The sequence below is a fragment of the Alligator sinensis genome, unplaced genomic scaffold (genome assembly GCF_000455745.1).
Source record: "Alligator sinensis unplaced genomic scaffold, ASM45574v1 scaffold763_1, whole genome shotgun sequence".
Classification (NCBI taxonomy): Eukaryota; Metazoa; Chordata; order Crocodylia; family Alligatoridae; genus Alligator; species Alligator sinensis.
In genome coordinates this window covers 736,705-763,930 of record NW_005842744.1, presented here as the reverse complement: position 1 = coordinate 763,930, position 27,226 = coordinate 736,705, and the positions used below count along the sequence as shown (strand labels likewise).

The 27,226-nt window shown below is 41.4% G+C and overlaps 1 protein-coding gene across 1 annotated transcript in view; it reads right to left on the bottom strand.

Annotated features, from left to right (window-relative positions):
* LOC102380686 (TPR and ankyrin repeat-containing protein 1-like) overlaps window positions 1–27,226 on the bottom strand; it is a gene marked incomplete at its 3' end in the record, with an annotated part of 58,520 nt that overhangs the window by 13,424 nt on the left and 17,870 nt on the right. The window contains exons 2-7 of the mRNA XM_014525100.1: window positions 22,638–22,686; window positions 16,415–16,553; window positions 9,203–9,329; window positions 8,414–8,564; window positions 3,200–3,318; window positions 465–548 (exon numbers count right to left, since the gene is read on the bottom strand). Of these exons, the coding sequence (XP_014380586.1) occupies window positions 465–548; window positions 3,200–3,318; window positions 8,414–8,564; window positions 9,203–9,329; window positions 16,415–16,553; window positions 22,638–22,656 (639 nt within the window). The remainder of the gene's footprint in view (window positions 1–464; window positions 549–3,199; window positions 3,319–8,413; window positions 8,565–9,202; window positions 9,330–16,414; window positions 16,554–22,637; window positions 22,687–27,226) is intronic.

Below are 27,226 nucleotides of genomic sequence, written 5' to 3'. Positions count from 1 at the left end.
ACTAGTGTAGATCCCAGAGACAATTTTTTCTGCTACCACTATATGCAATCTTCCTGAAAACCAGACAGTACATTTAATGATCTTTAAAATTTACTTTTGCCCTCCCTCTTCCAGGATTTCTCTGTTCCCCATACCAAACACATTACTGCTTTCTACTAACACAAGTATAAATCAAACCGTATTTGAAAGTTATATAGTAAAAATACTAGTACAGTGCTGCTGAAGTACTGGTTTGGTGGCATCTTCTGGTGTTCTCCAACAAATATGTTGTATGCCCACTATTTACTAGCCAGTAAATGCAGTTCTATAAAGCTTGCTTTCTATCCCCTAAAGTACAGATTTTTAATTACCTCTCTAATGTCATTTTAAGATGCTAAAGAGAAGAGATCTCTTAACTCAATCACTAGAAGAAACTTAACAGAAGAAGACAGGTAACTTGTTAAACAAAATACATATAACAGTACCTCAAAAAGATCCTTTAGTGATAACTGAGTTACTCTGAGATTTCTCGGCAATCTGTCCTTCTCACATACCAACAACAGGAAAGACTAGGAAAGAAAAGAACATTTGGAAGCTTTTAGATAGTATGCTTAAATTCATTTAGCTGAATTATCAAACATTACAAGGGAAAACTGAATAAGTACTATCAACAAACATTTTCTTTTTGTGTTGCCTATTGTTTGTACTTACTCCTCAGATTCTCAAGAACAAAACCTTCTTTCCCTTCTTGTTTGTTAAAATTATACAATTTGGTGCACACTTCCCAGCCCTTGCCCAGATGCATTTCTTATCAGGCACGTGTCACCACAATTCAGATACATTTGCTATCATATTCATACAAAGCATCAACTGCGACAAAAGCATATCCCTGGGAACACATTTGTTAACTTGCAATCCCACTGGTACTCTAAGGTAAAATCACTGTGGACTTAGCATAAAAATTGGAGCTACTGAACAATTTCCTCAGTAACACAGGAATGGCTTTATATAAACTACAAGGATGTTCTTCATCTGTGTATAGCAGAGCCTTTTTTTTTTTTTTTGAGTCTCATCTATTTGAAATTTTCCTTTTTATACAGAAATTATCCTTAACAGGTCAAAACATTGTCCTTGCTACATATTCTGTACACGCCTGAAAAAAGAACCTCAGCAGTGACAATGGAACAATGATAACTTTAACAACAGCTGAGAATCTGTTGGAAACACATGTAAACTACCACAATATTTTTCTATTTTGCCATTCTGATCTTGTTTCTCAATTCCTTGATTAATTTTTACAGATACCAGTCTTGGACGAACTACTTTCAGCAAATTTATGATTACTGATAGTACTGGATTGAAATCACCCTAGTGCTCCACTGAAAACAAGCCATCGCGCTATTTCCATTAAGAGCAAAGTGCAGTTTTGAGGGTACAAACATATTATGGAACATACAGTACAAAAATGTGCATTGAAGAATCAAGTGATGGCCTGTCAATAACTTAAATGTCAAAACAGACTTGAAAGCCACAACAACTTCTAATTAATCGGCTCAAAAATAAAGAATTAAAATTATTGTAGATACTGCATCTTGTACCATTCTTATGGTTTACTAAAATTCCCACGAAGATAGCTGTTGCTTCTCTGTTAAGACCTACACAAATTATTTCAACAGACTGACTGGCCATACAGTACAAGTAATAAAAGGGACCATAACAAAAATGAACACAAATAGGTATTTTTCCTCCATTTCTTTCCATCGCAAACATCTGAGGTGGAGTTGTAACTATAATAAACAAGTCAACAGATATATAAACAAATTACATTTCTACATTTATTTGACTCCTATGCTACCTTCCCCAGGGTGTCTTACAATAGAAGCCATGAGTCATAAAAAGAGATGAAATATTAAAATAAAATAATAAATGATAAAACCATGCTCCCTGCAGATTATGTCCCTTTCAAAAAGGAATGAGACTATGAGAAATTATGCTTTATCTGTTTCTACTGTAAAAATCAAGACATTTGGACACGGTGACAATTAATGTGTGTTATTTTAGATTTAAAAGGCAATTTGGGAAAATTAAAATGATGCTCAAGAAACAGCAAAAAAAGATAGGAGTGCGCCGACAGAGATTTTTGGGGCTGATACCGATAGCCAATTTTTAAGGAGGCATATTGGCTGATACCGTTCCAATTTCCAACACACATCCTGGCAGCATGGAGAGCTGCATGCAGCTGGTAAGTCTGTTGTGGTGAAAGGGGAGGGGGGAGGGAAGGGACATAGGGGGCAGATCAAGACCCCTGCAGTGAGGGAAGGACAGGTGCTGCCCTGCCAGGGCGGGGCGCAGGACGGAGCCGTGGCTTGTCTGGGGGGCACGGGGAAAGTGGGACAGCTCCCACTGCTACATGCATCCCGATCTGTGCGGGGCAGGCTGCCACTGCGGGCTGGGGCTGTGCCGGGCTCTTCTTGGCAGGGGTTGAGCCAAGGTGTGCTCGGGGCTGGCAGCACAGAGAGTAGGGGCTGCAGCCACCTCAAAATTCACCATAGTCCCTTCAACCCCTCCTCCCAGCACTGCCATCACCTGCCCCGAGCGTAGCCCGGCCCAGCCCTGCTGCCGGGAAGAGCCCAGCACAGCCCCAGACTCAGCCCCAGCCCACAGCGGCATCCCATTCTGCCCCGCCATGCACATGGGCACAGATCCAGGGGCACACGCACCACCCCCCGCCATGGCCCTCCCAGGGTGCGTGCACTGGCAGGAGTCACCCCCTCTCCCTCCATGCCCCCCTGATGACCTGGGGCTCTATCCTGCACCCTGCCCGTGCAGTGCCTGCCTCTGCCTTGCCCCAGCCCCACTCCTTCCCTCACCAGGGGGGCCGTGATCTGCCCCCCACACACTTTTCCTCCCTCCCCTCTCCCCTTCCACAACAGACTGATCAGCTACACGCAGCTCTTTAAGCTGCTAGGTTGTGTTCCTCGTCACCTACGTGCTGCGCTGCAGCTGTGCGCGTGCACGGGCCATTTACTGACCACATTAATCGGCTACATCAGGCCGATTTCCAATACAGACAACTTTCTTTACATCAGTGCCAATCCAATATTGCACCAATGTATCAGTGCGCCTCTAATAAAAAAAAAAAAAAAGTCACCTACTTTTACCCAAGTCTATACAGATATGAATGGACTTGCTAGTTTCCCTTGCATAATAATAAACTCACCTGCCACATTCTTTTTCTGGCCAGTTCTTCTATTACCAGCTGCCAAGTTGATTTATCAAGTTCTTCTTGCAAAAGATTCTTAAAGATGGAAGAAAACTTGTGTATACTAACTTTTTCACCTAAGAGAAAAAACAGAAACGTGTTTAAGTGTGTAGCTTCCCCTTCCCCCCACCTGTGTTCTACAACTGTAGGAATCCATTTTACAAGAACAATTTTACAGTATTTATCATAACACAGCAAATAAGAATACACCACTTTCACATAATTAAAAATGGCAATATCTCATCCCTAATTAGGAAGGATGCACCGTTTTTACTAAAAAATTAACCAAGTGCTTTGGAAAACAAATCTCCACAACCCAAGTTTTCCACCAATTTTTCTACTTGCAGTGAACGCACAGAGATCTAGTGATCAAACTCACTAGGGTAGGAATAGGAATCCTCAGAAGCATGTGGAGGACAGTCCCTGCCTGAAGGCAGCTTGCTGGTCCGTAAACTCTTGTCTGAGCTTGTAACAGACCACTGAGCAAGAATGACTCAAAGAGAAAGAGGGAACAGAGAAAATTGGGAAGAAGGAGATTGGATGCTCCCACTGAAATAAGCATTTGGAGGATAGGAAAGGCCAAAGCTTCCCCTTCCAATTGCTGTCCGTGTGGGGTTTTCCCCTTGCTCTGGGAGAGTATTATACAGCTTAATGCCCTCCACTATAAGTTTCTCCTGATACAAAGGCTTTTCTCTTCCTTTGTTATTCCTAGTCACATTATATTCCTTAGTTATACCTCATCACAAAGGAGAACAGTGTGGTCTGGAAAAAATCAACACAGCATGAGGACTGCAGCAGGGGCACCATTCCAATTCTGATTTTCCCACAAGGCAAGTCAATTAATTCATCTGGTTGAGCCCCTACCCCCAATCTGTAAAGTGTTGTGGAGAAAGCTTAGACAGCATGTTGCAAGGATTGCCTGGTTAATTACTGTGCTCTGAAAGCCCTGTAAAAATAACTGTTAATGAATTATGGTTCTGCTTCCTACTTGCTGACAACATTCTGATATTTGTAAATGTATCATTACCATCATAAGTTACTGTTCAACTAAATTATACTTTTGCCGAATGCATTAGGTAGCATTTTCTCTAAATTACTTTTCATTTTTCTTTTCTACCCATATTTCTTTTCAGATCCCTTTGTATTTTGTGTTGATTGGTGTCTGCACTGCAACCCAATTTAGTGTCATCTGCAAGTTTCCTTCACATTCTGTTTATATCTTTTTCCAGATCATTAGTAAAACTAATTAAGGCTGTATTCACATGATGTTAAATAAGGCTGTATTCATCTGATGACCCCGAGTACTACTGAGCATCCATAACTCCAAATCAAGCTGGTGAGAAAAGTGAATGTTCAAAATCTCAGATTTTTCCTCCAATTTGTCCAATTATTATTTATTATTGATCTGCATCCAAAGCCCATCAAGGTTAATTGAAAGATTTGCTTTTGATAGGGTTTGGAGGTAGGTCTTTGCATGTAAACTTTTAAAAGTTGGACAAATGACTAGGGAGTATTGCTTGGGCATGAAGGGATGAAATCAAGAAAGCCAAAGTGCAGTTGGAGTTGCAGCTAGCTAGCTAGGGACATGAAGGGTAACAAGAAGAGTTTTTACAAATATGTTAGCAACAAAAGGAAGATCAAGGAAAGTGTGCGTCCCTTACTGAACGAGGGAGGCAACCTAGTGACAGAGGATGCAGAAAATGCTGGTAGTATTTGATGTCTTTTTTACCTCAATCATCGCAGGCAAGGTCAGCTTCCAGACTATTGCACCTGGCAGCATGGTTTGGTAGCCAGCAGTGGCAAAAAACAGATTAGGGACTCTTTAGAAAAGATGGACATATACAAGGGCCAAACATGATGCACCCAAGGGTGCTGGGGGAATTGACCAATGTGATTTCAGAGCCACTGTCCATTATCTTTGAAAACTCATGGCAATCAGGAGAGGTCCCAGGCAACGGTAAAAGGGCAAATATAGCGCCCAAATGTAAAATAATATAGGGCAAATATAGTGCCCACCCCTATCCCTGGAAAAATCATGGACCAGGTCCTCAATCAATTACTAAGCACATGGAGAAGTTGGAGATTAGGAACAAATCAGCATGGATTCAACAAGGCAAGTCATGCTGGACCAACCAGACTGATTTCTATAACAAGATGACTGGCTCTGTGGATGCGGGGAAAGCAGTGGACACGATACACCTTGATTTTAGCACGGCTTTTGATACAGTTTCCAATAACAATCTTGCAAGCAAGCTAAGGAAATACAGGTTAGATGAATGGACAGTAAGGTGGATAGAAAACCGGCTGGCTCCTCAGACTTAAAAGGTAGCAATCAATGGATCAATGTCTAGGTGGCAGCCAGTATCAAGTAGAGTGCCCTAGAGCCGGTTTTGCTCAGTATCTTGATCAACAACCTGGAGGATGAGATAGAGTGCACCCTTAGCAAGTTTGCAAATGACACCAAGCTGGGGAGAGTAGTAAATATGCTGGTGGGTAGGGCTAGGATTCAGAGAGACCAAGACAAATTGGAGGATTGGACCAAAATAAAATCTTATGAAGTTCAATAGGGAGAAGTGTAAAGTCCTGAATTTAGGACAGAACAATCCCATGCACCAGTACAGGCTGGGGATGACTGGCAAAGCAGCCAGTGGACAATAAGCTGAATATGACCTGACAGCATGCCTTTGTTGTGAAGGCTAATGGCATACTGGGCTGCATTAGTAGAAACATTGCCAGAAGATTGAGGAAAATGATTATTCCCCTCTATTCAGCACTGGCGAGGCCACATCTGGAGTACTGTGTCCAGTTTTGGGCCCCCATTATGGAAAGAATGTGGGCAAATTGGAGAGAGTCCAGAGGAAGGCAGCAAAAATGGCTAGGCGACTGGGAAACATGACTTCTGAGGAGAGGCTGGGGGAACTGGGGTTATTTAATTTGGAGAAGAGAAGACCGAGGGGGGATTTAATAGCAGCCTTCAGCAATCTGAAGGGTGATTCCAAAGAGGAAGAAACTACACTGTTCTCAGTGGTAGCAGATGAGAGAAGAATGAGCAATGGTTTCAAGTTGCAGCACGGAAGGTTTAGGATAGATATCTGAAAAATACTCTCTCACTAGAAGGGTAGTAAAGCACTGAAACAGGCTACTGTAAGAGGTTATGAAATTTCCATGCTTGGATGTTTTTAAGACCTGACGAGACAAATCTTCAGCTGGGATAGTTGGGGATGGTCATGCTCCGAGCAGGGTGTTGGACTAGATGACCTCCTGAGGTCCTTTTGAACCTTCATTTTCTATGATTCTATACACAACAACATTCATAATCTTTTTTAAACTTCCCAAAACAAATTTTGAAACACGCAAAAGTACTGAATTATAATATGCCTCTACTGCATTCATAGTTTCATAGTTGGTAGGGTCTGAAGGGACCTGAGCAGATCAAGTCTGACCCCCTGCCATGGGCAGGAAAGAATGCTGGGGTCAAATGACCCCGGCTAGGTGATTATCCAGCCTCCTTCTGAAGACCCCAAGGGTAGGAGAGAGCACCATTTCCCTTGGAATTTGGTTCCAGATCCTAGCCACCTGACTGTGAAGTAGTGCTTCCTGATTCCTTACCTCCCTAACTTTGCAATTCTGTCCATGAAAAAGCAAGTAAGTTTGCCTGTGAAGGTTTAGGTTGCTTATGACTAGGGGTGCACTGATAGAGATTTTGGAGGGGAGGGCAGATCAACGCCCCCCACAGTGAGGGAGGAAGGGGGCAGGGGCAGGTGCTGCCCGGGGGGGGCTCTGAGGCTCTTCTGGTGCCATGTAGGACTCTTCTCAGCGGGGGTGAGTTTGAAGCAGGCGCTGGCAGGGGCCTGCAGCCACCCAAAATTTTGCCACAGCTCTGTTCCCAGCACAGTCTCAGCTCTTCCCAGTGTGTGGGTGGAGGCGGGACATGGAGCCAGGCTGTGCTTGGCAGCACGGGGCTGGGAATAGAGCTGCGGCAAAATTTGGGGTGGCTGCAGCCCCTCCCAGCTGAGAAGAGTCCCACGCAGCACCAGCTCCAGCCCACCCACCCTGCGCAGATCCAGGGGGCAACCCCCCGCAGCCTCCTGGGGTTCAAACAGCAGCAGGAGCCACCCCCCCGCAGAAGCTGTACCTCCACTCTGTGCCCCCGCCCCGCCGTGGGCAGCACCAGGCCCTTTCCCCCTCCCTCCCTCACCGTGGAGGTGTTGATCTGCACCCCCTTACCTCCCTCCTCCCCTTCCGACTTACCAGCTGGAGGCAGCTCCCCATACTGCCAGCTCTTTTTGGCCAAATTATTGGCCCCGTTGTGCTGATATCCAATACAGCAAATTTTCCTTATATCAGTATTGATCCGATATCGGACCGATGTATCAGTGTAGCTCTACTTATGATTCAAGGAACTATTTCCCCATCAATAATTTTCTCTTTACATCTGCTACCTTGACTTACTAGGGATAAAAGTGACACTTAAAAAGGTGGCAGCTGCCAAGACAATTCTTCTTCCTTTGATTTGAAAAGCAGCATTACATTTGCCTGCCTTCCAGTCTTGTAGTACTTCCAAGCTTTCTGTTTCCTTAGGCTCAGATTAGATAGTTCCAAAACCCTAGCTCCCACATTCATTAACCTTAACAATCCACTCAAAATCGGAATAACAACCCATTTTAAAACGTTCCCTTTCTTTTAGTGTTCCAAATGGACTTTCTCTGCAGGACTTAGGCAAAATGTTTTATTTTTATTTGTTTTTAAAACAAACCATTGCCATTTTGATTAATCCCTCCACGTGACTTAGCTGATAGCAATCAAAGTTGTTAACATTAAAAAAAAAAAAGCATATAAAACTAAAAAAGCCCACCCGATATTTCTTAGCAAGTTTTTTGCAAAGTTCTGGGGGGAAAAATTCTCAAGCAACTGTAACTGCAACACTGTTGGGATACTTCAGAGGGATAACAGTCAGTTCCAGAGTGTCTTGGGTACATGCAACTCTGTCATCTACAAATTGGGTTGAGGCTGTTCAGGTGATCTGATAGGCCATTCAGATATTAACGACTTTCCGTTGTGACCCAAGCAGATAGTGACAAAAGTTAAATGTTCTCATGAGGAATGCTCCATTTATTTTTTCTTATCCTTACTGAATGAATAATAATAATACAAGTCTGAAGTCCACTTTACCATTAATACACATGAAGATTCCGACTATAAAATCAACCTTTTGAGACTGATCCTGAGAACCACGGAGACGAATCAAACCCTGAATAAAGAGACCAACTGCATAATCGGGTGCTGACAACTTAAACTTTGAAAAGCCGGCTCTGTAGTAGGCCTGGAGGAGGGGGGAGGTAAGGGGGAAGGGAAAAAAAATAAAAAGGAGAGAGAAAACATTGTTATGGTACCTAAATTTAGAAGATTGGGGCCCTATCTCTGAAATTCTTAAACATAGCTATTAGCAACCTTACACAGAGATTTCTGACTGAATACGGTTTGAAGGATATGGCTGTAAAGCCATAAAAATAAATGTTCAACATTACTAATTATATAAGTAGTTGGTCTAATAAAAGATATCAGATGTACCCAAAGGACCTTGTCTGTCTGAAAGTAGTTCAGACATTTGTAATAATTGCCTGGATTTGACATACCCACAAAACTAACATCATTGGCATATTGAATGCTTTTGTAAATAACAGCATGGGAATTTCATTCTACTGTATTTATAGTTTCCTTATACCTGGATATGCCAGTTCCATTTAAAATACAGTATTAACATAATCCCTGTTGTAATTTTTTTTTAATTTACATATATATATTCAGCTACTGTTTTGGCATCTTGAAATTATTTTCTCACTCCTCTTGCAAGATGTCTTACCTGTACACTGAATCTTAGAAAAAAGAATCCAATCTTTATTCTCGTTTAGAAATAAAGTTGCCAAGTACTGCTAATACCTTGTGTTAAATGTACAGTACCTTAATAAATGATGGATCCCAGCTGAGGCTTTCCTGGGCTAAGTGATATGCATCTTGCCATTTACCCAGACAACAGAAGGCAGTTGATTTGCTGCAAAGTAGTGTGGCCATCTCCCTCCGAGAACAGCTAAGTTAAACAAATACATCTTTAGTCTTTTTCAAGAGATATATGGTAGGTTATTGAAGGCTTTAACACACACACACACACACACACACACACACACACACACGTGAAAACACATTTAGAAAACACATTCTAAAAAGACACAAAGTCCAACTGTAAAAATCACTTTTTGATTGTACACTGAATTTATAAGTTAAGAAATACCAAAGTAAAGTTCGTGCGTGCACAACTAACTTCACCTTTTCTGGTCATGAGTTATAATATCGCCAATTTTCTGATGGCACACCTTTCCTCACGTTTAATATATTTCTTCCATTTCATCTGGAGAATACTGAAAATACCATAGATTGATTCAACCGTACAGCATAGTTGGCTGCATGACCAGGTTTAAACGTATGAACAGACATGAACTGAAGGTGCCAAATGATAAAGGAAACCCAGTATATTTTGGTAACCAGAAAGCTAACTTAAAATATTAGGGTAGATCTCTAGTGGATGCAAAGTAGCATAACTCATGGAAATAATCAGAGCTATTCAAATTTACGATAGCTAAAGATCTGGCCCATCTTCTTTAAAAGAATTATTAATGTCAGAGAATCAAGAAAGAACTAAATAAGATTCTTCGTCTAGACATTACAGACAAAGCTTCAGGCACAGGAACAGGACAGAGGAGGATGTAGGATAAAAGTCCTGGTTTTGTCTTAAATCTCTGTGCCCTCCAGTCCCTACTCCTTATAAGACTGTTAGGATATATTCACCAATAGCTATGAGGTGTTCAGATATTAGTTTTGGGGACTAGAATGAATATAAATATGGACAGAGTAAATAGGTATTTATTAGCAGGCTTAAAATAGGTATTTATTACTAAACTTTGGGAATGGAAGGAGTACCGATTCATAACTGTCATTCTAGAGTCAAAAGAGCTCCTCAAATTCACCTAGGATTGCAAGGACAGACATTAAAAAACATTTCTAAAAAACCAACAAAAGAATAGTAAAATGATGATACTTGCTGAGTTACTCACGTTTGTCCATTTATATGGGGCCTATTAAATTCTTAAAGCATAGAAACATTTCAAAGGGCCCAGCTACACATTCAAATTAAAGCTGGATAGAAAGCAGCTACAAAGTTGTTACACATTTTCAAGCACTACCTTTATAGCTGCTGGCTCTTTTCAGCTGGCTAGTCATTTTTATCGTGTGATAATTATTTTCCATGTGTGGCTGATCTAAATTTATTGTGCAATTAAAAGGTTAAATTGTGTGACAATTACTTTGCACTTGTGTCTGGTCTTACTTTACTTGTGTGACCAGTTTAAATTAATCTCATGACTAACCAGCTAATTGCATAATATATGTAACGTGTAGCAGGGCCCTAAGTGTAAGCAGTGTTACTATTAAACACAAAAACTCCAAAACCACAGATAGGACCAGTGGCAACCCGTAGGGGGGTGCACATGTACCCCCTGAGAGCGCTGGTGCAGCCTCTGACAGCTAGCGCTCCCCACTTAGGCGATGGGAAGGAGGGGCAGGAGCGCTGGTGCCCCCCCACCCCCCGAGAGCGCCGGCCAGGGAGTGGAGGCTCCAGAAAAAGCGCTGCTGGCACTTCCGGGTCAGCACGATCAGCCGCAGAGGGACCTCCCTGGTCACTGACTGGCCGCTGTGGGGGCAAGTGCCCCCCTTGACTCAGGAGGCACCAGTTGCCCATGGATAGTACAGCCCAGGCACAGAAAGCTCAAACATCTGTCTTCATAAAAGCTTATAATGTATAATCTTTGCAATATGCCCTGAAAGTCAAGGCACTAATACTCTGAAAGGCCAAGGAAGGTAATATATTTGAGTTCTACAGCTTCTGAACTTGTCCTGGCTCAGCTCCCCAGGCTTGGTTGGAATAGAATAAAAGGTGGTAAACTTTGGTTCTGTTCACCCAGAAACATCTGCTGCCTCTCGCACACGGTGCAGACTAAGGGTCAGAGCATATCAACACCTTGAATTGTACCTGGAAACTCATTGGTAATGAGTTCAGTCTTGGTACATGCTCCATATGTTCCTGTTATATAAGCAGGGAACTGCATAAGAAGATGCTTCTGAGTGGCTGGAGTAGTGCTGAATTAAAGCATCCACATTTTATATTTATTTCCATTATAGAAAAATTTTGTTTGCTCCTCATAATACATTAGTGCAAGCAGAATCATCAGAACTGCAGTGCATGGGGCACTAATACCAAAGGAGCACCTTCTGGCCATCCATGAAGAAATGACAGACATCTGCTGACTGTTCTTCCTCATTTCCAGCTGCTAGGTTGAACTCGAAGATGGCTACAACTACATTCAACCCGTTAACATTCTTTTTCCACTTAAGCAATGGCTGCAGTTGCCAAAAGGATGCAGTGAAACTGCAGAAGGTCCGAGAGAATCTCTCTGTGTTAAGATGAAGGAAGCCCATTCTGTGAGAGAGTTTAAGCCCTCAGCTAAGGCAATGAAAACAGACTGCTCAGTTCTCTCTCTGCTCCTAGTCGTGTTTCACCTCCTGAATCTAGTCCTCACTGAATAACATCTGAGTCAAAAAATACAGCAAAAGGAAATGTTTAAAATGCATCAAAAAGTAACAATATTAATATTGTGGTTATTAGTAATGTTAGTGCTACCATTTATGATCATTTTAACAAGAGCACCAATCAAGAAGTTAGGGGGGAGGGGAGCGCAAGGTCCTATCCCATTTCAGTAACTATAAATCCCAAACATTCCCTCTTCTAAAAAACTTAGCTATAAAGTGATATAGAAGATGAGAGAGAGCAATAATAAAAGTAAGAGTAAATATTGGTATTAGTATTTATGTATAAAAGGGTATCAAATGTGCACACTGTGTTATAAACAAAAAGAAAATATTTGTAAACCAAATGTTGTTATATAGGCTATACTTAGGCATGGAGCTCCATTTAAAAATTACTTTTTCCCCAGCAAAAACTTGTTTTCAGATTTAAAAAAACAAACAAACAAAAAACTCTATTTTGATGAAGAGATAAATAATTCAGTACATTCTCTATTAATATTAAGCTCTAGAATTGTTTTTAAAATAAACCTGAAAATAAGCCCTCAAATACTGAGGCTTGAGAACAAAAACCTTCATTCTTTCTCCCCAAAATTCAAACCTGACCAAGACGCACATGAAACAACTGGCAGTGTCCACACAAGCATTCAGGAACAGATAGGTAGTATATTTTTCATCCTGCTAAATTCAGTAGGATGTTTGAAAGCAAGACTTGTGGTTTGAAAGACATTAAATCAACTCGTAAATAAAAAAAGAAAAGAAAAAAGTACAACTGGATGGCAGACTGTACAGAGATTTTGCTGATAATGAAAGTCAACATGATTTGGTTTTAAAGGTATAGCTATGGTTAGTTATTGTTAATGGTGAGTCATCTGAGTACAGAACTCAAAGCTTAAGATTTTCAGCAAAATCTATCAGTGATTCTTCTGCTTATGCCTCCCCTTCTTCTGCAGACCCCATTTGGAGATAAAAATACTTTCACTTTTGCAGTTTCATTCTGTGAGTTACTAAAGGATTACTTGGACCATTAGGGGTCCACAGACCAGAGTTTGAGAACAACTATAATAGTTTAAACAACATGAAATTCAACTTCAACTTAGCCGACGAGAGGCAGAAGCTTTTTTACTGAGCACCACCACCAACAAGCAAAGTTAAATGTTTTTGCTTTTTTTTTTGAACCTGGAGATCAGAGCAACTTGCACCAAGGATTTTAAAAGAATTAGCTCAGTGCTTTGTGTTAGTTTTGAATACCAAGTAGAACTATGCTGGTTGAATTATGAGGGTTATTATGAACCTAGATAGCATGAGAGAGGCATTGGAACATTATGTCCAGTTTTCAAGTCAACAATTCATAAAGGATGTTCAGAAAAGAGCTACAAGAATGATTCAATGCTGGAAAATCTCCCTCACAGTGACAGACTAAAAGAGAAGGTTTCAAGCTGACTTGCGCGTGATATATAAAGTATCCATATGGGGAAAAGGTTTCTGATAGTAGAACATTTTTAAACTAATAAATAGGCATTAACAAGGTCAAACGGGTGGATGCTGAAGCTAGATTCAGATTAGAAATTGGGAGCAATTTTTTAACTTTAACCAAAACCCAAACATTTATCTACAAATTTACCTACAGACACAGCAGTTTCACCATTATTTGTAGTCTTTAAACTAGGGTTGCATGTCTTCCTGAAAGTTATACTGCATCTTAACCAGATTTATGAAGGAATAACATAAATCAGGCTCCCTCTCCACCAACAATATGGCATGATGGGATCTGATGTTCAACCCCACAATGGTGCCTCCTGCCAAGCAGGAGTAGCATGACAGGAAGCACAGTTGTTGGGATTGCACATCATATCCTGTTGCACCTTCTTTTTAACATCTGCCAGTGGCCTAATAAAGGCCAGCTCACAAGAAAAATTTATAATCAAAGGGTTCTTTTGCATAAGAAAGTTGCACTCTTTTATATAAAATTGTTTTTTAAATTGATTCAGATAACCTATAGAAACCCTAATGTGGACAGGTTTATTTCATTTTAAGAGCATTTTGTTTCAAGTTGACTTAAATGTGTTTAGGATGAACTGAAATAAGGTCCTCAACCTGAAGTAAAGCATCCTCATATGAGCTGGCCTCAGTTTAGCTCAACAGTTTTAATTTTATGTCTTAAGTTAACCAGTGCTTCTACTTTGTGAAGATATACTATCATAGAAGGTAGGACATGCTAGCAAATGCAGAGATGTGCAACTTTTGCATACAAAACTAGCAGTGTTCAACCTGCTGGCCCCACAGGTCAGATTTCATAGACATTAGGCCTGGAAGGGACCTTGAAGATCATCAAGTCCAGCCCCCTGCCCCAGGGGCAGGAAGTCAGCTAGAGTCAAAGGATCCCAGCAAGATAGGCATCCAAATGTTTCTTGAATGAGTCCAGAGTAGGTGCCTGTACCACTTCTGGAGGGAGTCTATTCTGGGCCTTAGGGCTTGGACAGTAAAGAAGTTTTTCCTTATGTCCAGCCTAGAACGGTCTTGGAGGAGTTTAGGACCGTTAGTCCTTCTTATCCCTCGGGGCGCTCTGGTAAACAGACAATCTCCCAGATCCTGATGCACACCCCTTATGTACTTATAGGTAGCCACCAGGTCACCCCTGAGCCTGCGCTTTTCCAGGCTGAAGAGTCTCATAGCTCTCAGCCTCTCTTCATAAGACCTATTTCTCTTGCCCTCTGATCATGCATATGGCTCTCCTCTGGACTCTCTCAAGCTTCTCAACATCCTTCTTGAATTGTGGAGCCCAGAACTGGATGCAGTACTCCAGCTGCAGCCTCACCAAGGCTGAGTACAGCGGGGAGATGATACTCTGAGATTTACTTGAGAAGAATCCATGGATGCAAGCCAGAATTTTGTTTGCTTTACCAGCTGTGACATCGCATTGGTGGTGCATGTTCATCTTCTGGTCAATCATACCCCCAAGTCTCTTTCAGCCATGGTGCTAGTGAGCGTAACACTGCCAAGCCTATAAGCATGCTGTGGGTTCCCCCCCCCCATCCCCTGAGGTGGAGTACCTTGCATTTTTCAGTATTGAATGTCATCAGGTTTATATCCGCCCACTTTCTAAGCTCATCCAATTTGTAGCATGAGGCCAGAACCCACGTTGTGTCAGCATGTAGAGTGGTCTGCAGATGCGATCTTGTGTGCGGCTCAGCCCTGTGTACCAGATCCAGTCACAGACTGGCCCCAAACACCGGCCACAGCCTAGTTCTCTATGTAGGAAGAGGCCCCTGAGTGACTGTGTGGTCTAGTACACAGGCCCATGTCATCCAGCCTGCAGGTCTTCCCATAGGTGCACAAATTGGTGGGGGAACAGTGGTAGCATTTGTTGCTGTGGCTCTGGAAGCCATGGCAGTTTAGGCTGCCACCAAATTTGTTGACCCATGAGAAACTCCATGAACTGGATAGCACAGCCTCATGGGCCAGATTTGGCACATGGGCCAGGGGTTGAGCACCGCTGTTTAAGACGCTTCTTGTTTGGGCAGCAGAACTGATCCTTTAAATGGGAACATGATGAGGAGAGGGAGAATGTCAGACACGATTACATTTTTGTCCAGAATTAATGCAGGACAAAGCTTTTGTGGCATGTTTCCATAAGACAGAAGAAAAAATATTCAGCAAAATGACACAGTCCCAGCTATTTAAACGTGCTGGAAAGTATTTGACATTTAGACTTGCTTTCCAAAGAGTCAAAAAGGTAACTTCTTCACCTAACAAAATCATTGAAAAACTAAAACAAAAGCCTGAGGTTTGCTGATTTCACCACCAGCTTCACTGAGGCAACACAAATTCAGAAAAATGAAAATGCCCAGGGTCAGCTTTGTGTTAGAGAAGTTCTCATTGGACTATTGTGCCCTAGCCTGGCTAGCCAGAGAAGTTAGACTCAATACCCTATCACACCTACATAAAGATTACCTTTATATTGCCTCTAGGTCTTTAGTAAAGCACAAGGTGGAAGAATAAAGAGAACAGCTTAAGACAATAGGACAAAAGACTACTACACCTTGTAAAGGCAGAAACAAAACTCCTTCCATTCACCCAGCAGAAAAGGGTAACTGGAAGAAGTGTTTCTCCTGAGGTATGTACAGCTCCTCCCAGCATGAGTGCAATTAAAGCCCTGCCCCTTTCTCAGAGCAGTACTTGAGATCAGAGACTAGCCCAACATCAGCAGAAAGAGCCAGAATGAGAAAAAAAAAGTAAGTAAACAATAAACAGTTTGGTTAAAAGTTTAAATTACATTTACTGTAAATTTACAATATTTCTTAACACTTGTATAGAGTTAGCAAGGTAATAGCTAGTTAATCTTCACAACATACAATTCAAATTATATCATCATCATCCCCATTTTACTGTTCAGGAGGTTAAGTAGCCAGCCAAGAAACATAGGGAAGTCATCATCAGGACAGAACCAGAGCTCTTGCCTTCTGCTGTGCTCTGACAGCTTGGACACTTCACTTTCAAATTCAAATGTACTGTCTCCTACATTAGTTAAATACTTACAGCCCCATTTGGCATAACTGGAAGGACACACAGATGGCTTCATCGTACTTCCTGATGGCCAAGGAATAGTTCCCATTTTTAAAATCCTGATTCCCAGCTTTTTTCATAGATTCTGCATATAGCATGGGATCCATGTTAGCTGAGAACAGAGGAAACAGAGAGAAATCAAAATCCTGAGCCCATGTATACCATTCCTCTCCTCCTCCCCACTCCTGAGAGAGAAAAACCTAATAAATGCTCACATAAACAGTATTTCTTTTTAATACATAAAAGGACCTGTTTTTCTTATGACCTTCAGAAGTTGTCCACAATCTGAGGATTAGATCTAAATGCCCTTTTGCAACTGCAATTCACTTTTATTCTGGAGTCCTCTAAAACAGCATTTCTCAAACCATGGGTCACGAGCAAAAAGCTGGTAGCAAGAATATATGAAAGGGTCGTAAACAAACTTTAAAAATAGATCCCTCTTTAAACAAGAAAAACATTGGAAACCGAGTTCCATGCCTCCCCCCCCGCCCCACACATTGACCCCCTACCCCACACACAGGGGGCCTGGAGCTGGCCATCAGTGTTTAACAAATGGGTCCCGATCAAAAAAAGGTGAGAACCACTACTCCAAAACATTCATCTTGGATTTAACACAGCCATTCATTAGAAGCAAAACCACAAGATATCTTCTCCCCTCTCCCCTGCAGCTGAGAATCATAACGCCATTTTGAACCAAATCTTTCTTCTGATCTTTTCTCATGTCTCATTTTCTCATGTTTTGTATCAACTTCAAGCAAAGACATTTAGTTCTCTGGCTGGTAAACTTTTTGATCACTGTTGTCATTTAAAGAAAAAAAGAAGACAGGTTTGGTTGTTTCTAAATAAGGTTTTAATTTATGTAAATGTATACGCATACCCTGGAGAGAATTAGACTTGGTCAAATAAATTACATTTGTTGAAAAATGGGAAATAATAAGTATATTTTCCCAAGTTTTAATCTACATAGCAGAACTGTATTATATGATATTATGATAGCCTAAAATATTGCCTTACAAACATATAAGTTCCATGCTGAGAAGTTTAAATCTGTTTTAAAGTTAAGACATGAGCACTGAACATAAACAAAGGGGAGATAAAAAGGTAGTACTGACAGAAAGCCAACCCTTTAAAGCAAAAAAAACAGGAAATATTCACAATTTAAAATTGGAAACTAAATTTCCCATGCTTAACTGAATTAAGTGTACAGGTAGTTAGGTAGCAGGTTAGTAAAACTGTATTAAAATAGCAAAATATACCTTGGAAAATACCAGTCTCCCCCCGCCCCCCTCCAAAAAAAAAAAAAAAAAAAAAAAAAAATCACAAAGAAAGAAATTGTAATTTTGAAAGTTTCAAGTAGGATCTTCTTTCAAGATTGAACTTCTGTAATTAAACAAAGTATTGCAGAGCATTTCCATCTTGCAAATCTGAGTATAAGGAGAGCAAAAAAACAAAAATACAACCAAGGAAAACACTGCCAACAGTAGAGGATGCAAGATGCAAGAAAGGCCAGGTTAACCAAAATAGAGTGTAACAGTGTATATCATGTACCAATGGCTAGCTTCATGACAGGAAAACACTAACAAGTCATTTTGGGGAATGTATATATGTATGCGACCTTAATAATACAGAAAGTAACCAAATTCAAGAATCTTATCTAAAGCACTGGCACAGACTCCAAAACCATCTCAAGTGCTGAGTAGAGCAATAAATTAAAAAACAAACAAACAAACCAAAAACACATCACTAAATTCTAAGAGGCTCCAATAGGGATCTATTCTTTTTTATTATTAATCACTAAGGTCCCACCCCTCTCCCCTTACTTGGGCTCAGCAGCAAAATTATGCTCAGCTTAAAATTGTAAGAATCAGGCTCCCTATTAACACTTGCCCCATGGTGACGGTGCATGGGAAAAACCAAACAGGACAATTCCACAAGAAAGACAAGCTTGCAAGATTCATTTTTTGTTTGTTTGTTTGTCTACAGACAAAAGCCTCTCACAGTGTTTAGGACCCAATCTTTATAATCTTGTTAGTGCCAAAAAACAACAAAAAGAAAATAGCTATAAACAAAACTAACTAATAGTAGGTCCCATCTACACTGGAAAGGCAACAGTTCTAGGAGGGATAACTGTCCCAGCACAGTTGAAGCATAGCTTCATTTTGCAGTTTCCATAGGACTTAAAAACATTTAAAAAAACCACGCCAAATGTGTCAGGGAAACAGATGTAGATGGGACCTCAGTTTCATTTCTCAAGCTGGGGAAATATAAAAATAAATAGGAAGCAATACAAACAGTGCAAATAATTAAAAAGTACCATATTTCATGGTGTACAGATCAATGCGGTATATACGTTGACCCCATTTTTTCGATTAAAAAAATTAGGATTTTCGTAAATCCAGTGTATAAGTTGACCTGCAGGCTTGGTGCTTGGCTGGCACAGCCCAGGCTGCATCTATTGACGTCCCTTCTGACCCTAGCATCTATGAAACTTGCAGGGGCTGGGGCCAGGTTTGGCTCCTGGCTGGCATGGCCCAGGCCATGCTGCTTGCAGAGGCCAGGGCCAGCGCTGCCTCAGCCACACCAGCAGGGCCCCAGCCCCAGCAAGTGGCATGATAGAGGTAGGCCAGCCAGGCTTCAATCACTAATGTGTGCAAACAGGGGGCAGAGAAGGCAACCAGCTCCAGCATGCACAACTTCCCCCAGTGACACAAGTCCCAGCAGAACTGTACACCACAGGGCAGCAGCGCCTGCACAGGCCACAAGTGCCCGCCACTTGCCGTGCACCATGGGGGACAGTGTGTGGGGGATCCCCACAGCCCCCCACCTTGCCTCACACCCCACACATCTACACCCTGCCCACCCAAGTTCCACGCTCCCACTGCCCCACTGAGAGCAGGCTTCACACTCCTGCCATCCTCAGCCCCATGCCCTGTGCTGCAGCAGGGAGAAAAGGAGCTGTGGGACACTGGGGAAGCCAAGTACCCTGCAGCAGCCCTGCCCAGAAGCTGCGTGCTAGATACAGTGTGTAAGTCAAGGTGGAATTTAAGGGTCAATATTTGGGTTTCAAATCTCAACTTATACACCATGAAATATGGTAAATATATTTTAAAATATATTGTTATCTATATTACAAGAAGCCCTTTCATTGAAACAGAAAATGCAGGAATCGGCATCTCTATCTAACTTGAGGAACAGATAAAAATCATGATTTCGGGCAGAAAAATAAATCCTAAAATATTTCAGCTACAGAGGTGATCTCTTGATGAAGATTGTGTGCATGTCTTCAAACTGGCTCTGCATAGGTTACAATTTATGACTGTTGCTAGTGGTTCAATTTATCAAAGCTGGACTTTGGCAGGAGTTGATCTTGCAAGGGCTAATGCTGGAGCAAATTCCTAGGGTGGGGTTTTGGCTTTTGCTCAGGATTAAACTTGTTTATTGTAATATTACATATTTGTCAAAGGACCCATTTAAAATAATAATCAGCATTTAAAAACCGACCATTGACAAAGAACATTTTATCCAACAATATAGCAGACGACCTTTGGTTGCAACATGTTTATTTTTGTTACTGATTTTCTAATAAAGACAAACAGAGAGAAAGGAAGCCTACATGTGATAAACATGGTCAATATTATGCAAACAAGGGAAGCAAGTTCAAACACAATGAAAAACATTTCTTTTTCTTATGAAAAAAATTAAATTTAAAAAAGAAATATGCTGCTTCACAGGAGTGATGCCTACCTGAGTCTGATCACACTTGCAACTGCTTTATGCCAGTTGAAAAGAGTTCAAATAGGATCACATCTTCCCCCGAAAAGAAAGGAAGAAAAATAGTAAGTGAAGAGTAGGAATGAAAAACCCAATTGCTAAATTAAGGAGACTGTGACTGGAAAAAAAAAAAGCTAGGCTTTTGGTGCTAAAAGCAGAGGGAGAGCCCTTTTACACCTCCCCTGTCCTCTATGGCTGGCATAATGCCTACTCTCCCTACAGTTTCAATATTCTTTCTGTGTAGTTCTGACCCCCAAATTCCTTCCCCAACATTAACAACACTTTGCCTGGCATTAATCTGACCAACTACCTCCAGGCATTTTGCTTTTTAAATTTCTGTGACCTTCTGCACTTCCCGGTTCTATTCAAAAGAGGCAGTAATGAATGATGAAGTATATCAAAAAGGTCTATATAGCGAAGTGCAGAGAAATCTTGCAAGTTGCTTTAACAAATATTATATGGAACAGTTTTGTCTCAAAACACAGTTTCGTCAAAATCATAACGAATTGTGGGAAAGCGTAGATTCTAATAAATATTTCAATAAGAAAAATGTTGACATTTTGTTTACAGCTTTCATTGATGTGTATTTTGACTGTCACATTGTAATACTAGTTTATCTTTAATTTATGTAGTTTATTAAATAGTGCATGTTTGTGTGTGCACATGCATGTGTGAACATTAGTATTTGAATACAACATGAACAGGGGAAAAAAAACATTAAAAAGCTGAAGTGGAAATGAAACATTGTCAAAAAGGAATATGTGAAGGTCCTGAATTAAATGTTTCTTGAACTTTGACTTTGCAAAAAGTTTTGAAATTTCATCTTTTCATTCCAAATCAGAATTGTTTATTTCCCAAAAATGTTGGATTTCTCAAAGAACAAAAATTCTGCATCCTGCACACCTGTAACTGAGTTTTCAAAATCAGATACCACTGTATAATTAATGAGATTACAGTGTTCATCAGTGTTGACCACTGACTTCAGGGGGAGCAGGGTGGCTCCTAATCTGTAGATCCAAAAGGTCTGTATGTACATCTGACTCAGACAGCTAAGCACCAAATTTACCCAAATCCAAGGTGACTTTCAATGCAATTTATTATAAAGTTTTTCACGTACAGAATCTAATTATTGGAGGGTCATTTTAAAATCCCCACCACCACAACCATCACTGCAGTGGGGAAAGCAATGGCAGGGGAGTAGGCAAGGAGGCTAAATAGCCTGATACCCACCCCTTGCCCCCCCATACCTAAACACCCCACACCTGCCCTACTACCTGCCCCCCTGACGTATGTTCCCCACTTCTGTGGCTGAACTAGGTGCGGGGGGGGCACCAGAACTGCTCCCAAAGTACTAAACACAGTAGCTGTGCAGGAAGTCCAACCTGGCTAAGGACAGCAGCAGTGGTATGCAGGTTCCTTCTTCCAGCATCTGCTCTTTCCTTCCTCCCGCAGCTCGCTCTCCCTCCATTTCCCATTTCTCCCCTGCTGGCCAGAAACAGGCACTTGAAGGAGGAACCTGTAAATTATTGCCACTGTGCCCAGCTAAGCCAGGTTTAATACACAGCTGCTCCCTGTGAGAAGGAGGAGTGTCAGGTTTGACCTAGAAACCACTATACAAAGCCCAAGCAAAAGTCTCTGTTATGTAACTAATGCCCATCTGCAATGATAAGGAGGAGACAGTCTTAGATAAAGGAGGCTTGAAAACAAAAGCAGAATCAGAGGACTAGGGCAAAGAGCTAATTTAAATACTAAAAATCACGCCCCTAGGTGGGGAGAAAGTATGCTAATGAAACATACATGTATGTAAATGAGATACATAGCTAAAACACAGGTATAGAGACATGCTCAGTAAAGAACTCCTTGCGTCACTCCCTTATAACCAATTAGCAAACAAGAATGCTTATGAAGGTCCAATACTCCTGTATAAAAGATGCTTAGAATTAAGAATCTGTGTGCTTGTTACGTGAAATTATTTCGCTTGCACCTTGTATTGCTAGCAATAAATCTGCTTTATACTTTCACCCCTGGTATCTTTATTGGCCTTTGCATACCGGGCACAATCCCAGACTTGACCTGGGGCTCAACAGGAGGAGGAAGATTTCCGATAAAATGCCACTAGATAGTATTGGCAAAAATGTTGCTATTTCTCATGCCAACAGTGCCAAGTGTTATCTGGGAAACTACCAGCATGTAAAATGGCTTGGCCCACAGAAGTCAGCACAACAGGAGTGTAAAGAAGGGATTTTTAAATGAAACCTGGCCTCAAGGTTAATCTACTGGGTGAGAGATAGAACCCAAGTTCTGGACATCGCTGTCCTGTTGAGCATGGACCAGTTACTTACTCTTGGTGCCTCAGTTACCCACCTGTAAAATTAAAAAAAAATTTCTTTGTCCAAAACTTTACCTGTTTAGATTGTAAACTCACCATACTTTATTCTATTCATTTAGTGTCCAGTACAATGGCAGCCTAGGATCTGTAAAAAAAAAAAGAAGAGAAACAAAAACAAAAAAATGAGTAATAAAGAATGTCATGTATAGTTCATTTTCAGACAAAGAAACCACAAAGGAAGGAACAAAATACCATAAAGAAATATTAAAGTAAAAGCAGGTAGAAAAAACGCCTTTTATTTCCCTCCCTGTGAAACTATGTCACCTTTGTCGTGAAAGAAAAAGAAAAATCTCACCCCAGAACATGGCACAAATAAATATTTTTTAATAATATTGGTGAACAGAAATTGCTAATAGTATTTTATGCATGTATACTAGTGAGGTGTACTATGTTTCATATCATTTCTCATTTCTTAAGTATTCAGTCAGCACTGAAACCAAGGGAATTTAACTACTTTATCATGCTTCGTCAACATCATACCACAGTGAGTCAGTTAATGCACTATCAAATCCAGTAATACTAAACAAGATGCATTGCTATAATAGCTTTAAGGTTGACTACATATTTACATGGGGACCAAGTTGCAAACACAAAGTATACAGTTTGAAAGTCATCAGTTTAAATGCTGGTTTGTGACAGAGGTACCAAAAAGCTATTATGTTAGCATTTATCTCTAGATCTAGTATCTAGATAAACTCAGATATTCAAGTGGATAATGGTAATACAAATATCTAGACACAGTACATCATGAAAAAAAAAGTTATGGCAATATCATATATAATGGAAAACAGGAAATAAAGGAAATAATCTCCACTAGTTCAGATATTTTTTAAAAGGACTTCGTTGTTTTGCAGTCATGCTGTGTTGACTTTAAACCTTCACTTACAAAGTGGTTTTAATACAAGATCCATTCCTATGGAACATAAAATGGTGAGGGGGCTGGGGTGCATGACTTCTGAGGACCGGCTGAGAGACCTGAGCTTATTTAGTTTGGAGAAGAGAAATCTGAGAGGGGATTTAATAACATCCTTCAACTACCTGAAGGGTGGTTCCAAAGAGGATGGACCTACACTGTTTTCAGCAGATGATAACAAAACAAGAAGCAATGGTCTCATGTTGCACCAAGAGAAGTTTAGGTTTGATATAAGGAAAAACTCTCACTAGAAGGGTAGTAAAACACTGGAACAGGTTACCTAGAGAGGTTGTGGAATCTCCATCCTTGGAGGTTAAGGCCTGGGTAGACAAAGCCTTGTCTGATATGATCTAGTTAGGGATGGTCCTGCTCTGAGCAGAGGGTTGGACTAAGATGACCTCCTGAGGTCCCTTCCAACCCTAATGTTCTACGATTTTATATTTGTTTCTACAAGATACATGCATTTGGTACAGGCATAACACTATCTTGATCAAGGTAACTGGGAATGCAAGGATTTAAGTGCACCGAGCTAACTAAAAATCTTTCAGACTCCTTTGTTCTTCTGTCAAACTTTACTCTAGAAATGTACTAGTTAAATTGTTGTAACCACCATTCTTTGCATGTGCAGCATCCGTCAGAAACAAGACATATGTTCTTACTGAAGCTTGCAAATATACATTCTGTACCAGGGTACAGTTAGCACTTATGTCTCTATGGTGTACTGACACCTGGAATGTTATGTACAAAAAACCCAATGAGGAAAAGGTGTGCAAGATCTGTATTAACACAACTGGATTCTGGAAGCATTTCCATTTGTCATAAACAACTGGAATATTAATATTTACATCACCAGATCAAGCTCGGAATTAACAACAGCATAAAGATGCAACTGCTGCAAGACTGTTCTCCATAACTGGTTGCGAATAACCTTTTTATTTATGCTGATTTGTTAATAAATGATTGATCCTGGTTCTCCAATGTCTCCAATTCACTAACTACTGAAACCTAATAGCTGACACCTTCTTTTTAAGAAGCATCTATTCCTCACTGCTCACACACCAGAGAGGAAGTTCAATGGGGGTTGTTCCCAGCCAGACCTGGTGGTACTGAAGCACAGGATTCAGACTCCGAGTGGGAAAAATTACAGAATTTAATCTCAGGAGGGGTAAAGGAAAGGGGTGCACTGAGAGAAACCACACTCAGGTCAGGGATGCAGCTAGCCCTACAACTATAACAGTACCTTACATAGCAAGGGTGCTTAACTCCTGGCCAGTGTCAATGGCCCACAAGGACTCCTCAAGTGCTGGAAAATTTGGCAGTGGAGAACAATGGAAGCATTATTTGCTGCTCTGCTACTTCCATATTTCCAGACCCATGGGGAGCCCTCCAGGCCAGATAACATGGCTCTGCACACCAGATCAAGGCCAGCGCAGAGCCAGATCCAGATGCGCAGGGTCAGGCTAGCCTGCTGGATAACACCCATGGACCAACCTCACAAGGGATTGCCCACAGACCAACCTCTCACCACTCATCTGGCCCACAGAGCCAGAAGGTTGAACAGCACTGTTTACATGTGCCATGAGGAGTTCTATTGACAAATCAAAAGGACTACCTGCAGAATTAAGGTATCAGATTGTTTCCTTTAAAATGAAAGGTACCATAGATGTAGGAAGGAAACAGAGATCCAGCAAACATTAGTTATGATTTCCTTCTCCCACCCTGTCTTTTGATTATTTAAACTGCATTCATCTAGTTTAGACTGCAACACATCTTGCAAAGCCCTAAGAAAAATCTTACAGCATTTTAAAATCTACAACAACATAACACTAGTAAAATGCAAAGCATTGCAATTCTGCCAGTTCATTTCATAAGTTAAATGTGCATCTGATTACTTTAGCATTGTAACTATTCATACAATAGCATGCTAATAGTTCCTTGTGTTTTCTTTAAAAGATTTTTCTATGATCATTCTCTCTCCTGCACTTCTTCAACCAAACTACTGCTAGTGGATACGATCCCAAAGAAACTCGTGTCTATTCTAGTGACGATTCTTGGTCCTGTTATCAGAAAATATATAATGGAAACAGGAAATGGAACAGGATTTTTCCAGCTAGAAATGGAACAGGATTTTTCTTTTTAATTTCTAAATTACTTCCTCCCTATAAGAATGGCAAAAGGTGGCAATGTATATAAGCAAGTGTTGCACTGTACTAGAAAACTTTATACGTGTCTAGCATTTCTAATCTACTAAGAATTTTTAGAAAATGAGCTAGTACAGTAGTACATTATCCCCCACTTTATAAATGAGGGGAACAAGGCACAAAGACAAGATGGTCAACACATCAGTGGCGGTGAACCAAATCTCAAGATTCCTAGTCCCTGACAAATTACCAGTTGCCATCATACTTCAACTACCATTACATGTGACCCAGCCTAGGGAAGGTGGTAAAAATTTAGGCAGCTGTTTATACTAAGGTTTCCAATGTTGCTGTTTAGGATCCCAACGAGCATCTGTGATGCTTAGTGTCAGCTTTCAAACAGTGTCCCCAGAGGTAACATCCTTGTTAACAGCAGCATATGAAGAGGAGAGACAACAGACCTGACTACCTACCCATCAGCCCTCTCGTCTCTCTGCAAGTTTGTGTGCACAGAGCCGAGCCCTTCCCTCTCTCTAAAAGTGCAACCTTTCAAGAATTGAAGTGAATAGAGGATATCAAACAACAAGAATGCATTTTTTGTAGAAAACAATGATTATATCGAGGCTTCCTGACCAGTGATTTAAATAGATTTGATGTAAAATCAAATCCACCCTGATATAATTAGAGGAGGTTGAACCAGTATTTTTTAAAACTATTTTGACATCCCTACTAGGAAGTTTTTGCTCATTTTTTTTTACTGTAGAAATGAAGAGCTGGCATTTTCTAAGTGCCTCAAGTCTAAGAAGGCTGAGACTCCCCCCGCCCACCCCACCCCAACGCAGACCAACCAACCACACCACCGCCTGGTGTAGTTACACTGAAAGAGTGAATCTACGCTGGTGTGTTTGCAAGCAAGGTGCATTACACCACGGGAGTGAATCTCTGCAGGTGTGTGACACTACAGGAGTGACTACACCCGCACATGTGCATGACACTACAGGAGCAAATCTATGCAGGTACGTGTGCATGCAGATTCATTCCTCTACTGTAACTCTGCATGCATAAGCACATACGTATGCACCTCCCAGATGTGAATCTGTGTATGTGTACACGTATGAGTATGCATGCATGCAGTGCATTGCGCTACAGGAGTGAATCTATGCGTGTACATGTAGGCAGACAGGGTGCGTTGCACGACAGGAGTGCATGCTCACCCAGCATGTTACACTACAGGAGTCAAGCTATGCAAGTGAGTGTGCAAATTCACTCCCGCAGTGTAACACACTGGTGCACGCGCCCAAACACAGACACACACCCCTAGTGTGGCTGCGCAGGATCACTGTAGTGTAACACACTGCACGCGTGCGTGCGTGCGTGCGTGTGTGTGTGTGTTGGGGCAGCCCCCCTCGCGCTGGTTCCCGGCGGGGCAGGAGGGTCCCCCAGCCCCGCGCAGGCAGGGAGATGGCGGCCGCGGGGCAGCGCGTACCTGTACCCGGAGCCGGAGCCGGAGCGGCCGCCCGCCCGCGCTGGTGCCAGTCCCGCCGGCCGCTCCGGGGGGGGCCCTTTAAACCAGG